A 15,059-nucleotide genomic window follows, 5' to 3' on the forward strand; every position below is an offset into this window, starting at 1 on the left:
GTAAGCAGCCGGATGGAAAAGCAATGCCCTATGTAACTGCCAATACTCTGAGGTCCCTGTGGACAAATCATGCCAAGAAACTGAATACTGCCAATAGCCATGTTATTGAGTTTAGAAGGGATTTTCCTCCAGTTCAGCCTTCTGGTGAGACAGCATGCCAGGCTGCCAGCTTGACTGCAGCCTGAGAAACTCTGAGCCAGAGGTATACCGACTGTTAGGTCCCATTCAAATTCCTAACACACAAAAACTGCAAGAGAATAAATGTTTGATGTTCATGTTTGGCTTTGCTTTGTTTAAGATTTTATTTATTTATTTTGCAGAGAAAGCATGAGTGCACACAAGTAGAGGGAGCCGGCAGGCAAAAGGAGAAAGCAGGCTCCCCACTGAGCAAGGAGCCTGATGCGGAACTTGATCCCAGGATCCTGGATCATGATCTGAGCCAAAACCAGACGCTTAACCAACTGAGCCACCCAGGCATCCCACATTTTTTTTTTTTTAAGATTTTTTATTTATTGATTTGAAAACACAAGCAAGGGGAGTGGAAGGCAAGGGAGAAGCAGGCTCCCTGCTGAGCAGGGAGCCCCATGTGGGTATCAATCCCAGGAGCCTGAGATCATGACCCAATTGACTTATTTCAATTAGCATTATACTTTCTAGCTCCATCCATGTTGCTGCAAATGACAAGATTTCATTCCTTTTTTAGGGCTAAATAATATTCCATGGTGTGTGTGTACACATGTACATGCATGTGTGCACGTGCGCACACACACACCCCACCTTTTTATCCATTTGTCTATCAATGGACACTTGTGCTGCTTCTGTATCTTGGCTATTGTAAATAATGCTGTTATAAACACAGGGGTGCATGTATCCCTTTTAATTATTGTTTTTGTATTCTTTGGGTAAACATTCAGGGGAATGGTTACTGGATCATACAGTAGTTTTGTTTTTAACTTTGTAAGGAAACTACATACTGTTTTTGACAGCGACTGCACCAGTTTGCAATCCTATCAACACTGCAAGAGGGTTCTTTTTTCTTCACATCCTCACCAATGCCTGTTGTTTCTTAGGTTATTGATTTTAGCTATTCTGACAGGCGTGAGGTGATATTTCATTGTAATTTTGGTTTACATATCCCTGATAATAAGTGATGATTAACATCTTTTCATGGGTCTATTGGCCATGTGTATTTCTTCTTTGGAGAAATGTCTGTTCATGTCTATTGCCCATTTTTAATTGAGTTATATATTTTTGCATGTTAAGTTTTCCTGAGTTTCTTAAATATTTTGGATACTAACCCTTTATCAGGTATGTAATTTGCAAATAACATCCCCCATTCCACAGGTTGCGTTCAGGTTTACCCACTGTGTCCTTTGCTCTGTGGAAGCTTTTTATTTTGACATAATCCCAATAGTTTATTTTTGCTTCTGTTTCTCTTGCCTCAGGAGACTTATCTAGAAAAAAAGTTGCTATGGTCCATGTCAAAGAGGTTACTGTGTTATCTTCTACTTTACTATGGTTTCAGGTCTCACATTTAGTTATTTAATCCATTTTAAATTTATTTTTGTGTCTGGTGTAAGAAAGAGATCCAAATCATTCTTCTGCATGTTGCTGACCAGTTTTCCCAAAATTGAAGAGACTGTCCTTTTCCCATTCCTTTCCTACTTTGTCAAAGATTAATTGACCATATAGGTGTGGGTTCATTTCTGGGCATAAGTTTCATTGATCTATGTCTATTTCAGTGCTAGTACCATACTCTTGATCATTACAGCCTTGTAATATAATCTGAAATCAGGAATTGAGATGCTTCCGGCTATGCTTTTCAACATTGCTTTGGTTAGTCAGGATCTTTTGTGGTTTCATACAAATTCCAGAGCTGTTTATTCTATTTTTGTGAAAAATGCTATTGGCACTTTGGTACAGATTATGTTAAAGATATAGATTGCTTTGGGCAGTTTAGACAGGTTAACAATATCTGTTCTTCCAATCCATAAGCATGCATGCCTTCCCATTTCTTTGGGTCATCTTCAATTTCTTTCATCAGTGTTTTATAGTTTTCAGAGTACAGATCTTTTACAACTCTTTGGTTACATTTATTCCTAAGTTTATTATTATTTTTGGTACAACTGTAAATGGGACTGTTTCTTAATTTCTCTTTCTACTGCTTCATTATTAGTATATAGAATCACAAAAGATTTTTCTGTACGTTGATTTTGTATCCTGAAAATGTATGGAATTCGTTTATCAGTTCTAGCAGTTCCTTGGTGTAGGTTTCCAGGTTTTCTAGATACAGTGTCATGTCACCTGCAACTAATGAAAGTCTGACTTCTTCCTTAACCAGGCTGGATGCCTTTTATTTCTTTTTGTTGTCTGATTGCCGTGGCTTGGACTTCGAGTACTATATTGAGTAAAAGTGGTAAGAGTGGAAATCCTTGCCTTGTGGGAATTTAGGGTTTGAGAAGCTCTGTTTTTCCCTATTGAGGATACTGTTAGCTATGGGTTTTTCATATATGGGCTTTATTATGTTGAGGTAGGTTCCCTCTAAAACTCTGTTGAGGGTTCTTATAATAAATGGATATTGTATTTTTCAAATGTTTTTTCTTGAAATGATAATATGGTCTTTATCCTTTCTTCTATGGTTTTTATCCTTTCTCTTATTGAGTATCATGTTGATTGATTTGCAAATACTGAACCACCTTTACAACCCAGGAATAAATCCCACTATTATGGTGAACTGTTTTTTTAATGTATTGTTGGATTCAGTTTGCTAATATTTTATTGAGGATTTTTGCATCTATCTTCATCAGAGGTATTGGCCTGTAGTTCTCTTTCATAGTAGTATCTTTATCTTGTTTTGGTATCAAGATAATGCTAGCCTTATAGAATAAATCTGGGAGTTTTCCTTCCTTTTCTATTTTTTTGGAATGGTTTGAGAAGAACAGGTATGAACTCTTCCTGAAATGTTGGTAGAATTCACCTATGAAGCCATCTGGTCCTGGACATTTTGCTGGGTGGCTTTTTAACTGATTCCATTTCATTGCTGGTAACTGGTCAGTTCAAATTTTTTCGTCCTGTTTCAGTTTTGGTATTGTCTATGTTTCTAGGAACTTAGCCATTTCTCCTAAGTTGTCCAATTTGTTGGCATATAGTTTTTCATAATGAACTTTTACCATTGTTTGTAAATCTGTGGTATTGAGCATTACTTCTCCTCTCTCCTTTATGATTTTGAGTCCTTTCTCTTTTTTTTTTTGATAAGTCTGGCTAGAGGTTTATATTGATTTTTTTCTAAGACCAGCTCCTGGTTTCATTAATCTATTCTTTTGGTTTTTATTTTAGTTTGTGATTTATTTCTGCTCTAATCTTATTTCCTTCCTTCTACTGGTTTTAGGTTTCATTTGTTGTTCTTTTTTCTAGCTCTCTTAAGTTTAACATTAGGTTGTTTGACTTTTTTTCTTGCTTCTTAACATAGACTTATACTGTTATAAACTTTCTGCTTAGAACCACTTTTTCTGCAACCTACAGGTTTTAGACCATTGTGTTTCCATTTTCCTTTGTTTCAGTGTTATTTTTTTATTTCTTCTTTTATTTCCTGGTTGACCCATTCATTGTTTAGTAGCATGTTATTTAACCTCCATGTATTTGTGATCTTTCAGATTTTTTGTCCTGTTGGTTGATTTCTAGTTTCATAACATTGTGGTCAGAGAAGATGCATGCTATGACTTCCATTTTCAATTTGTTGAAACTGGTTTTATGACATTAATATGTGATCTATTCTGAAGAATGTACTGCACATACTTGAAGAGAATGTATATTCTGTTTTAGGATATTATGTTCTGAATGTATGTGTTAAATCCATATGCTTCAGTGTGTCATTCAAAGCCACTGTTTCCTTGTTGATGTTCTGAATGGATGACCTATCAACTGATGTAAGCGGGGCATTAAAGTCTCCTGCTATTGTATTACTACTGATTAGTTCCTTAGGTCTGTTGTTAAATTTTATGTATTTGGGTGCTCCTATGTGGGATGCATAAATATTCATAATTATATCTTCTTATGGGATTATCCATTTATATCGTGTCCTTCTTTATGTCTTGTTACAGTCTTTATTTTAAAGTTTGTTTTGTTTGATATAAATATTGCTACTCAGACTTTCTTCTGAGATTCACTTGCATGACAGGTGTTTCTCCAGTCTCTCACTTTCATCTGTAGGTGTCTTTTGGTATAGAATGCGTCTCTTGTAGGCAGCATATAGATGGGTCTTGTTTTTTTAACCCATCCTGTCACCTTATATCTTTTCACTGGACTATGTATTTACTTCATTTACATTAGAAGCAATTACTGGCAGATATGTATTTATTGCCATTTTATTACCTTTTTGTGGTTGTTTCTGAAGATTTTCTCTGATCCTTTCTTGTCTTTCACATTTTGCTGATTTTCTTTAGTGACATATTTGGTTTTCTCTTCATTCCTTGTAGGTTTGTTAGTGGTCTGTGACATATGATTACCATTAGGTTTCTCTACAACCTCTTTTGCATATAGCAGCCTACATTAAGTTGATAGTCATTTAAGTTTGAATCCACTTTTTTCTTCTCTCCTCCCTAGATGTTAGGTATATGTTACTAATTTCGTAAGTAGGCTCCATGCCCAGTGTGGTGCCCAAGGTGGGTCTTGAACACATGACCCTGAGATAAAGACCTGAGCTGAGATCAAGTGTCAGATGCTTAAACAACTGAGCCACTCATGTGTATGTGTATGTATTATATAATTTTTTGTGAGTATTTTGACCTTTTTTTTTTTTAACAGAAATACTCATTTTCACTGCTTTTGTGTTTCCTACTTTATACTATCGCTTTTGGTCTCTCCTTTACCCCCCTTTTTGTTTTTAAGATTTTATTAATTTTTGAGAGACACAGAGCACACATGTGTGTGGGGAGGGGTAGAGGAAGAAGCAGACTCCCCACTATACAGAGGGCCCAAGGTGGAATTCAATTCCAGGACCTTGGGATCGTGACTTGAACCAAGGGCAGACACTTAACTGACTGAGCTACCCAGGCACCCATGAACTCCTTTACTTTTTGTTTGAGAAACTCTTCATCTCTATTCTGAATAATAGGCTTGCTGGATAGAGTATTCTTGGATGCAGATTTTTCCAATTCAGCAATTCGAATGACTATATCATGCCACTCCCTTCAGACTTGCAAAGATTTTGCTATAAAGTCTCCTGCTAGCCTTATGGGTTTTCCCTTATAAGTTACTGACTTCTTTTGTCTTGCTGCTTTTACGATTTTTGCCTTCATCACTATACTTGGCAAATTTAATTACAATATGTCTCGGTTTGGGTTACTTTTATTGATTTTGATGGAATTCTTTGTGCCTCCTGGATCTGGATGTATGTTTCCTTCCCCAGATTAGGGAAGTTTTCAGCTATCATTTCTTCAAATAAATTTTCTGCCCTCTTTTCTCTCTCTTCATTTTCTGGGACTCCTATAATATGAATGTTCTTATGTTTGATGAGTCACTGAGTTACCTAAGCCTATTCTTGTATTATTAATTCTTTTTTCTCTCCTTTGTTCCATTTGATTACTTTCCATTACTTTGTCTTCTAGGTCACTAATTTCTTCCTCTTCTTCCATACTGTTATGCCTTCCATTAAGCACTTTTCTGATTTCATTTTTGTTAAAAGATTTTATTTATTTGACAGAGAGAGAGAGAGATCACAAGAAGGCAGAGAGGCAGCAGAGAGAGGGGGGGAAACAGGCTCCCCACCCAGCAGAGAGCCTGATGTGGGGCTTGATCCCAGAACCCTGAGACCACGACCCAAGCTGAAGGCAGAGGCTCAACACTGAGCCACCCAGGTGCCCACTCTGATTTCATCCTTTAAGCCCTTTATCTATGTTATTCCTTATCCCTGTGTTAAGGGTCTCACTCATGTCTTCCACTCTTTTCTCAAGTATAGTGAGCACCTTTGTGATCAATGCTTTAAATTCTCTATTAGGTATGTCACTGTTTTGCTTATGTCTCTGGTCATGCCTTGTCCTGTTCTTCCATTTGGGATAAATTTCTCTGTCTCCTCACTTTGTCAGCCTCTCGTCTGTTTCTCTGTGTTAAGAAAGTCAGCTGTGTCCTCTGCTCTTGAAAGTAGTGACTTTATGAAGAGGAGTTCCTGGCTACAGTGCAATGTCCCCTATTCACCAGAAACTGGTACTTCAGGAGAATATCCTATGTGTGTTGCTTACTTATTGATATCATTTTGATAACTAATAAAGCTGTGCATATTTAAATATGTTAATTGGATATTATAGTACTTAATTTTATTAAGCACTTTATCAACTTTTGATTTCTAACAAAAGTAGGACTTGAGATGAGTTCCAACAGTTTATGTGTTAAGTGATCCAAAGAAGGCCTCAAAAAGCAGATATACAAATCCAAACAATCACAGAAATTCTTTCATATTGGTGACTAGCCGCATTATCAATCTGGACTATTCTGCTTCTTTCTTTCATGTCTCTTTGTCCTCTCTGTACCAGAGCCACTTTCAGACTTCAACCAGAAAAATTCAACCAATGGACATCGGGAGAAAACAGTTTGGGATGCACTGAGCATTAGGTGCAGCTTAGAGAAGAGCAGACTTGATATTCACTGTTTTCACCAGTTAGGTTCTAAAGTCATTTGTCATGAAAGCAATACATAACTAATAAAGTGGAAAAGGAAGGATGGGTGAAAGATAAAGGGAATAAAGAATTAAGGAAGTTTATTGTTCTTTAATAAAATAGTAGAGATTTTAGTATTCAAAAAGGATAAGGAAAAATATCTATCTGTACTTAGGAGTGTCTGTCTGTGTGTTTATGTGTTGTGCATAAACTTTATTTATATAGCAGCAGAATTCTTAAAAATCAGAAGAAAAGGAAAATCAGAAGAGACAGTAAATATAAATATGAAATTAGCAAACCCCATTAAATACCTAAGTAGAAAAATTATTTTTTAATATTGAAGGACATTTTATACATACACACACACATGTTAATTGAGGCCATAAAAAGTATCAACAAAATTAACTGGATCAAAATCACACAAAGTATGTTCTACATAATGGAATGAAATTAGAAATTTCAGTGGAAACCAGTAACAGGAAAAGGAATTGGCAAAATTTACATATATGTGGAAATCAATATACAACCAAATAACAGGTCAAAGAACTCACAAGAGAAATGGGAAAATAGTTTGAGATGAAAGAAAATTAAATATAACACATGAATTTACAGAATGAATTTAATGCGGGGAGTACAAATCTGAACTTACAGAAGAGACCAAGTAACCAAACAAAAACAAAACTTCCAACAAAGAAAAGCCCAAGCCCAAATGGTTATACTACTAGACTCTAATAAATGTTTAAAGAATTAATTTTTTTTAAAGATTTTATTTATTTATTTGACATACAGAGATCACAAGTAGGCAGAGAGGCAGACAGAGAGAGAGGTGGGGAAGCAGGCTCCCCGCTGAGCAGAGACCCTGATGTGGGTCTCAATCCCAGGACCCTAAGATCATGACCTGAGTGGAAGGCAGAGGCTTAACCTACTGAGTCACCCAGGCACCCCTAAAGAATTGATATTAATACTTCATGAACACTTACAAAAAAATAGAGGAAATAATTTGCAACTAATTCTATGAAGCCACAGACATCTCAAGAAAACACATCAGTATCCCTTATGAATATAGACACAAAACCCCTCAACAATAATTTAGCAACCAAATCTAGCAACATATAAAAAGGATTATGAACCATGACCAAATGGGACTGATTGCAGGACTGCAATGGTTTCAACACATGAAAATTAAAGTAATACACCATGTTAATAAATGAAAAAAAAAGGTTATATCAATAGATGCAGGAAAAAAATCTGACAAAATCTAACACCTTTCATGATAAAAATATTCAACATACTAGGAAGAGACTTTTCTCAACCTTATAAAGAAGATCTGTGACATATCTAGTATAGTAAATCTTAAAATATTGAAAAACTAGGAACAGAAACATTACATCTGCTCTTATCATTTCTATACAACAGTGTACCAGAGGTTCCAGAGAGAGCAATTATACAAGAAAAAGAAAGGATCTCCAGATTGCAAAAGAGGAATTAAAACAATCTACATTTGCAGATGGCATAATCTTACATGTAGAAGATCTTAAAAATCCACAATAAAACTATTTGAGCTAATAATCAAGCTTAGCAAAGTTGCAAGATACAGGATTAATATACGAAAATTAATTGTATTTCTAACATTAGCAATGAATGATCCAAAATGAAATTAAGAAAACAATAACATTTATAACAATATCAAGACCAAGAAAATACTGAGGAATTAAACAAATTAAGGGTAAAACTGGACTCAGTAAACTACAAAATGTTTTTGAAAGGAATTAAAGACCTAGATATTTTGAATGACATCCTATTTTCATGGATCAGAACATTTATATTAGTTAAGAAGCTAATACTGGGGGCGCCTGGGTGGCTCAGTGGGTTAAGCCTCTGCCTTCCACTCAGGTCATGATCCCAAGGTCCTGGGATCAAGCCCCGCATCGGGCTCTCTGCTCAGCAGGGAGCCTGCCTCCCCCCTCTCTCTGCCTGCCTCTCTGCCTACTTGTGATCTCTGTCAAATAAATAAATAAAATCTTTAAAAATGAGATTTCTTAAAAAAAAGATGAAGAAGAAGAAGAAGTAATACTATCCCAAGATGTCCTTCAACAGACAAACGGATAAAGAAGATGTGGTCCATATCCACAATGGAATATTACTTGGCCATCGGAAAAGATGAATACCCAAGTTTTGCATCGACTTGCATGGCACTGGAAGAGATTATGCTGAGTGAAATAAGTCAAACAGAGAGTCAATTACCATATGGTTTTACTTATTTGTGGAACATAAGGAACAGCACGGAGGAGAAGGGGAAAATGAAGGGGGAGAAATTGGATTGGGAGATGAACCAAGAGAGACTATGGACTGCAGGAAAAGAAACGGAGAGTTTTAGAAGGGAAGAGGGTGGGGGTAATGGTGAGCCTGGTGATAGGTATTAAGAAGGCACACAGACTGGAGCACTGGGTGTTGTAGGCAAACAATGAATCATGGAACACATCAAAAATGAATGATGTACTTAATTTATGGTGACTAACATAACAATAAAAAATAAATTATTTTTTCAAAAGAAGCTAATATTCCCCAAAATTTATCTACAGATTATACCTAACCCTACCTAAATCATAACTAGCTTTTTTGCAGAAATAAACAAGCTGTTACTCAAACTCATTAAGAAAATGCACAGGAATCAGAATAGCCAAAACAATCTTGAAAAAGGACAATTTCAAAATTTATCACAAAGCTGGGGCACCTGGGTGGCTCAGTGGGTTAAAGCCTCTGCCTTCGGCTCAGGTCATGATCCCAGGGTCCTGGGATCAAGCCCCATATCGGGCTCTCTGCTCAGCAGGGAGCCTGCTTCCTCCTCTCTCTCTGCCTGCCTCGCTGCCTACTTGTGATCTCTGTCTGTCAAATAAATAAATAAAATATTAAAAAAAAATTTATCACAAAGCTATAGTAATCAAAACAGTATGGTACTGGCATAAATGATGACATATAATATGACACTAGAGGGGGTGGCTCAGTCAGTTAATCGCCAGCTTCAGCTCAGGTCATGATCCCAGGGTCCTGGAATCAAATCCCACTTCGGGAGCCTACTTCTCCCTCTCCCTCTGCCATTCCCCCCATTTTTGCTCTCTGGTTCTATCTCTCTGTCAAATAAATAAATAAAATCTTAAAAAAAAAAAAAGACAATAGAATAAAGGCTTCAGAAATAAACCCTTAAGGGGCGCCTGGGTGGCTCAGTGGGTTAAGCCGCTGCCTTCGGCTCAGGTCATGATCTCGGGGTCCCGGGATCGAGTCCCGCGTTGGGCTCTCTGCTCGGCAGGGAGCCTGCTTCCTTCTCTCTCTCTCTCTGCCTGCCTCTCAGTGTACTTGTAATTTCTCTCTGTCAAATAAATAAATAAAATCTTTAAAAAAAAAAAAAAAAAAGAAATAAACCCTTAATATTTATGGTCAACTAACTTTCTACAAGGACATCAAGGCAATCAAATATGGGAAAGAATGGTCTTTTTAACAAATGGTAATGCAACCACTGGGTATCCACATGCAAAAGGATGAAGGTGAACCTCTATCTTGTAAAATATACAAAAGCTGACTTAAAAGAGAACATAGTTCTAAACATAAAAAAAGCTAAACGTACAGAAATGCTATTATAGATTATAGGATTATATCCTCATGATCTTGGGTTGGCCAATGGTTTCTTAGTTATGACACCAAAGCACTAGCCACAAAAGAAAAAAATATATTGGATTTCACCAAAATTAAAACTTTTGTTCATGAAGAACATTACGTAGAAAGTAAAAAGACAACACACAAAGTGGGAGAAAATGTACGTAAAATCATATACCTGGTAAGAGTCTAGTATGCACAATATATAAAAAGCTCTTAAACCTCAAGAACAAAAAGACAGCCAATTAAACAATGGAGAATAGGAGTAGGCATTTTTTCACATTTTCCCAAACATATACAACAGCCAACAGGCATATGAAAAGAATGCTCAACATCATTTAGTCATAAGGAATACGCAACTCAAAACCACAATGAGAACACTTTATACCCACTAGGATGGTTAAAGTCAATCAATCATTAAATGTTGGTGGCATAAAGGATGTGGGAAAGTTGGAAATTTTAAAAAATTCCTAGTGGTCATGTAAAATGGTGCAGCTCTGGAATATAATCTGGCAGTTCCTCAAACAGTTAAACACATAATGACCATATGACCCAGCAATTCCACTTTAGATACAAAAAATAAACCATATATCTGCCCAAAAGCTCTATGAAAGTATTCATGGCAGTACTTTTCCTAAGCCAAAAGATGGAAACAATCCAAGTATCATAAACTGGTAAATTGATAAATAAAAAGTGGCATATGCATCTGATGGAACAGTATTCAGGCATAAAAAGGAAGAAAGTACTGAGGCACCTGGGTGGCTCAGTCAGTTAAGCATTCAACTCTTGACCTCAGCTCAGGTCTTAATCTCAGTTGTGAGTTCAAGCCTGACATTGGGCTCCACGCTGGGTGCAGAGCCTACTTTAAAAAAAAGGTGGGGGGGGGGGCAAAGTACTGATTCTTTCTAAATTTCTGACCCAGAGAAACAGTCCACTAATTAAAATACTTATTGTTTCATGTCATTTAATTTGGAATAGTGTATAACACAGCAAAGATAACTGGAAAAGCACATGTGATTTTTATAGTAAAAACAAGTAACTCTTGTTCCCTGATGGTTCCTCTTTTCATAGTGCTCTAAAGTCATATACACAACTCCCCCCAAAAGAAAGCAGATATGAAAATACATGGATACAGAAACACATGTATTTTTTTTTTAAACATAAGAAAAGTATAATGTTTTCAAAATACCAAAAAATATCACCTCCCATTCTGGTAGGTTATAGAATTCAAAATACTCTCAAAAGATATCATGGAGGTAGGGACATTCATCAGCTTAGGCTTCCATTTGGATGCAATTTCAGACAATTTTTCCTGAATGGTCTTGCCCTTAATAGGGTTTACCATAAAGCAACACTTTTCTGATTTCCCAGGTTGTTCTGAGGATAGGTTTGGCTTTATTGGTAACTTTGAAGTCTCCTATGTTTGACTTGAAGGTGTTATAACATTTTACTTTTTAAGTAATAGACAAATTCTGGCTTTGTCTATGTATACTATATGATCTCAAGGAAAAATGACAACTTTCTTTGCCTTATCTATGTCTCACTTGATTTTATCAGGAAGATTTTAAGGATTAAATGAGAGAAGACATGAAAAGTCCTGGTCAGTGTTAGGCACAAGAGAGACAGAACACCTCTAAAAGCTAACCTTAAGACTCAAGACTATGGCTTAGTAGTTGCAAAAAAGAATCACATACTAAGAGCAATTATATGTATTTCCAAGTCATATTTTCAATTTTTAGCAGACCATTTTAAAAATTAAGCATACTACGAAACGCATTAATTTACGCTAAAGTAATATTTCAGTAACAGAAGGTTAATTTTTAATATTTACCTTGATCAAATATTTTTCCCATCTGTCTGCTGTAACAGATTTGCCAATCTTCCTCATTAACTTCAAATGGAGTTCCACCAATTCTTTTGGTACTTAAAAAAAGAAAAAAATACTATTAGCCAGCAGAAGAAAATGTTTATAAACATTTAAAATGATTTAAAAAAAGAACTTTCCGGGGCACCTGGGTGGCTCAGTCGGTTAAAGTGTCCTTCAGCTCGGTCATGATCCCAGGGTCCTGGGATCGAGTACCTGCTTCTCCCTCTCCCTGCTGCTCCCTTTGCTTGTACTCTCCCTCTCTGCCAAATAAATAAATAAAATCTTAAAAAAAAAAAAACAAAAACCGAACTTTCCCAGCCCTGAATACTTTTTCAAAACAGATGATGTTGATTTTAGCTATCTTTTAGACCCTGAATCAGGAAAGACTAGACCAGGGCAAGAAATAACTGAAAACCATTCTTTTAAAAATGAGAAGGGATACTCATTCACATTTTCTTTTTTAAAGTCTTATCAAGTAAGAATGAACCTAGGTTTGCATAGTTGGTTAAATGTCTGCCTTCCAACTCAGGTCACGATCCTGGAGTCCTGGGATCGAGCTCCACATCAGGCTCTCTGCTCAGTGGAAAGCCTGTTCTCCCTCTCCCTCTGATCTTCCACCTTGTTCGTGTTCTCACTCATTCTCTCTCAAATTAATAAATAAAAAATCCTTTAAAAAATGAACTTGCATGTAAACTGTGAATTTCTGAGTGATAATGATATGTCAATGTAGGTTCATCAACTGTAACAAATGCGCTTCTGTGGTGCCAGGGTGTGGATAGTGGGGAGATTCTATGTGTTGCAAAAGACAGTATATGTGAACTCTCTGTACTTTGTGCTCTTTATCTCTGTGAATCTAAAACTGCTCTAAAAAATAAAGCCCATCAGGGCGCCTGGGTGGCTTAGTGGGTTAAAGCCTCTGCCTTTGGCTCAGATCATGATCTCAGGGTCCTGAGATCAAGCCCCACATTGGGCTCTCTGCTGAGCAGGGAACCTACTTCCCCCCTCTCTCTGCCTGCTGCTCTACCTGCTTGTGATCTCTCCCTCTCTGTCAAATAAATAAACAAAATCTTTTAAAAAATAAATTAATTAAATAAAGCCCATTAAAAAAAATCAAGTAAAAGCCCTTAACCATACAACTAAAATTTCTACTAGTGTTTATATCTCATAACACATATTTGGATAATTTACATATTGCACACCAAGCTATAGATCCATAGAATTAGAAAAGAAACAATATAAATTCCAAATTGATGCATATCTAAGAAATAGTCTAATGGTTTTCAAGCAACTTCACAAAACTACTCTTTTAATCTATACCTTAAGTTCTAAAGTCCTTTATAGCATCCCTATGGATCTTCACCTGACAACCTTAATGGACAGAAAACTGACTTATCTTCTGAAGTTCTAGTTATTAGAAAGTTAGCCTTACATGTGGTCAAAATCTGCCTTCATACACCTTCCTTCCCTGGTTCTTACACTTATTTCTCTACCTTCAAAGACAATACATTCAAGTCCTCTTCTGATGGAACCTTTGAATATTTGAAGATTGTTTTATCCTCCCTCAGGTTTTCTCTTCTACCTGTAAACAACCAGAGTTCCACATATCCCTTGGGCATGATCTGATTACATTAATTATGAGTTAGACTCAAGGGAAATAAAAGACACACATATATGCCTATCAAATTTAGCATTTCCCAAATACCAATTAACCACTAGTAACCTAAGAAAAATTGGAGGTGTACTCTCTAAAAAGGTTCTATAATCACGTACGTTAGAAAAATATTAGATCCCAAAAGAAGTTGTTTTGTTGTTGTTGTTGTTGTTTTACTGCAGGACAACTTGACATCTTTATTGACTGATCTTATGTGCATCATGAATATCCAAGAGAAGGATATAATGTCTACATTCTCTAATACATTTTATCAAGGAATTTTTTTGTGTGTGAAATATACACTATCTTATCTTTGGACACAGGTTGGCAAACGATGGACTAATTTTCAGTCACTCTTCCAGACTCTTCATTCTCCACTAAAGCCAATTTTAACTCAAAATAAGCTTGAAGTATAAAAACATTCACCCATTCAACAGCTTTCTGTGGGAGCACTACTAATAAACAAGAAAAAGTCTCTACCCTTAATGAGCCTATTTAAATGAGTTTTCTAAGGATGTGAGACAGTGGGTTGGAGGCGAGGATCGGGGAGGAACACAGAGGAGTGATTATGGACAAGTAGATAGACTATTATACTAAGCCCAAACCTACATTTGGGATTGAGGGGGGAAGAGAGAAAAGAGGAGGAAAGGACATTACTTACAGAAATAACAGCAAATGAAAGACTGAAAAATAAAATGATCATAGAAGCGGAGGCATGGGCATAAAAAAAGGGCATGATCATGAAGAACCTTAGATGTCCAGGCTAAGAAGTTTACATTTTTTATTTTTAAAAGTTTTATTTATTTACTTGACAGACAGAGATCTCAAGTAGGTGGAGAGGCAGGCAGAGAAAAGAGGAAGCAGACTCCCCGCTGAGCAGAGAGCCTGACAAGGAGCTGGATCCCAGGACAACATGGGGCTGGATCCCAGGACCCTGGGACCATGACCTGAGCCGAAGGCAGAGGCCTTAACCCACTGAGCCACCCAGGTGCCCCAGAAGTTTACATTTTATTTAAAAGTTTAGGCAAGGGGCATCTGGGTGGCTCAGTGGGTTAAGGCCTCTGCCTTCGGCTCAGGTCATGATCCCAAGGTCCTGGGATCAAGCCCCACACTGGGCTCTCTGCTCAGTGGGGAGCCTGCTTCCCCCTCTCTCTGCCTGCTCCTCTGCCTACTTGTGATCTGTCAAATAAATAAATAAAATCATTAAAAAAAAAAAAAAGAAAGAAAGAAAGAAAGAAGC

At 36.7% G+C, this 15,059-nt stretch overlaps 1 protein-coding gene across 2 annotated transcripts in view; it reads right to left on the minus strand.

The window, feature by feature from the left end:
* Positions 1-15,059, minus strand: part of RSF1 (remodeling and spacing factor 1) — a 159,593-nt gene that overhangs the window by 101,485 nt on the left and 43,049 nt on the right. For both annotated transcript variants that reach the window (XM_059411612.1, XM_059411603.1), the window contains exon 2: positions 12,133-12,224. In XM_059411612.1, coding sequence (XP_059267595.1) covers positions 12,133-12,224 — 92 coding nt within the window. The remainder of the gene's footprint in view (positions 1-12,132; positions 12,225-15,059) is intronic.

Source organism: Mustela nigripes, chromosome 1, assembly GCF_022355385.1.
Source record: "Mustela nigripes isolate SB6536 chromosome 1, MUSNIG.SB6536, whole genome shotgun sequence".
NCBI classification, from domain to species: Eukaryota; Metazoa; Chordata; class Mammalia; order Carnivora; family Mustelidae; genus Mustela; species Mustela nigripes.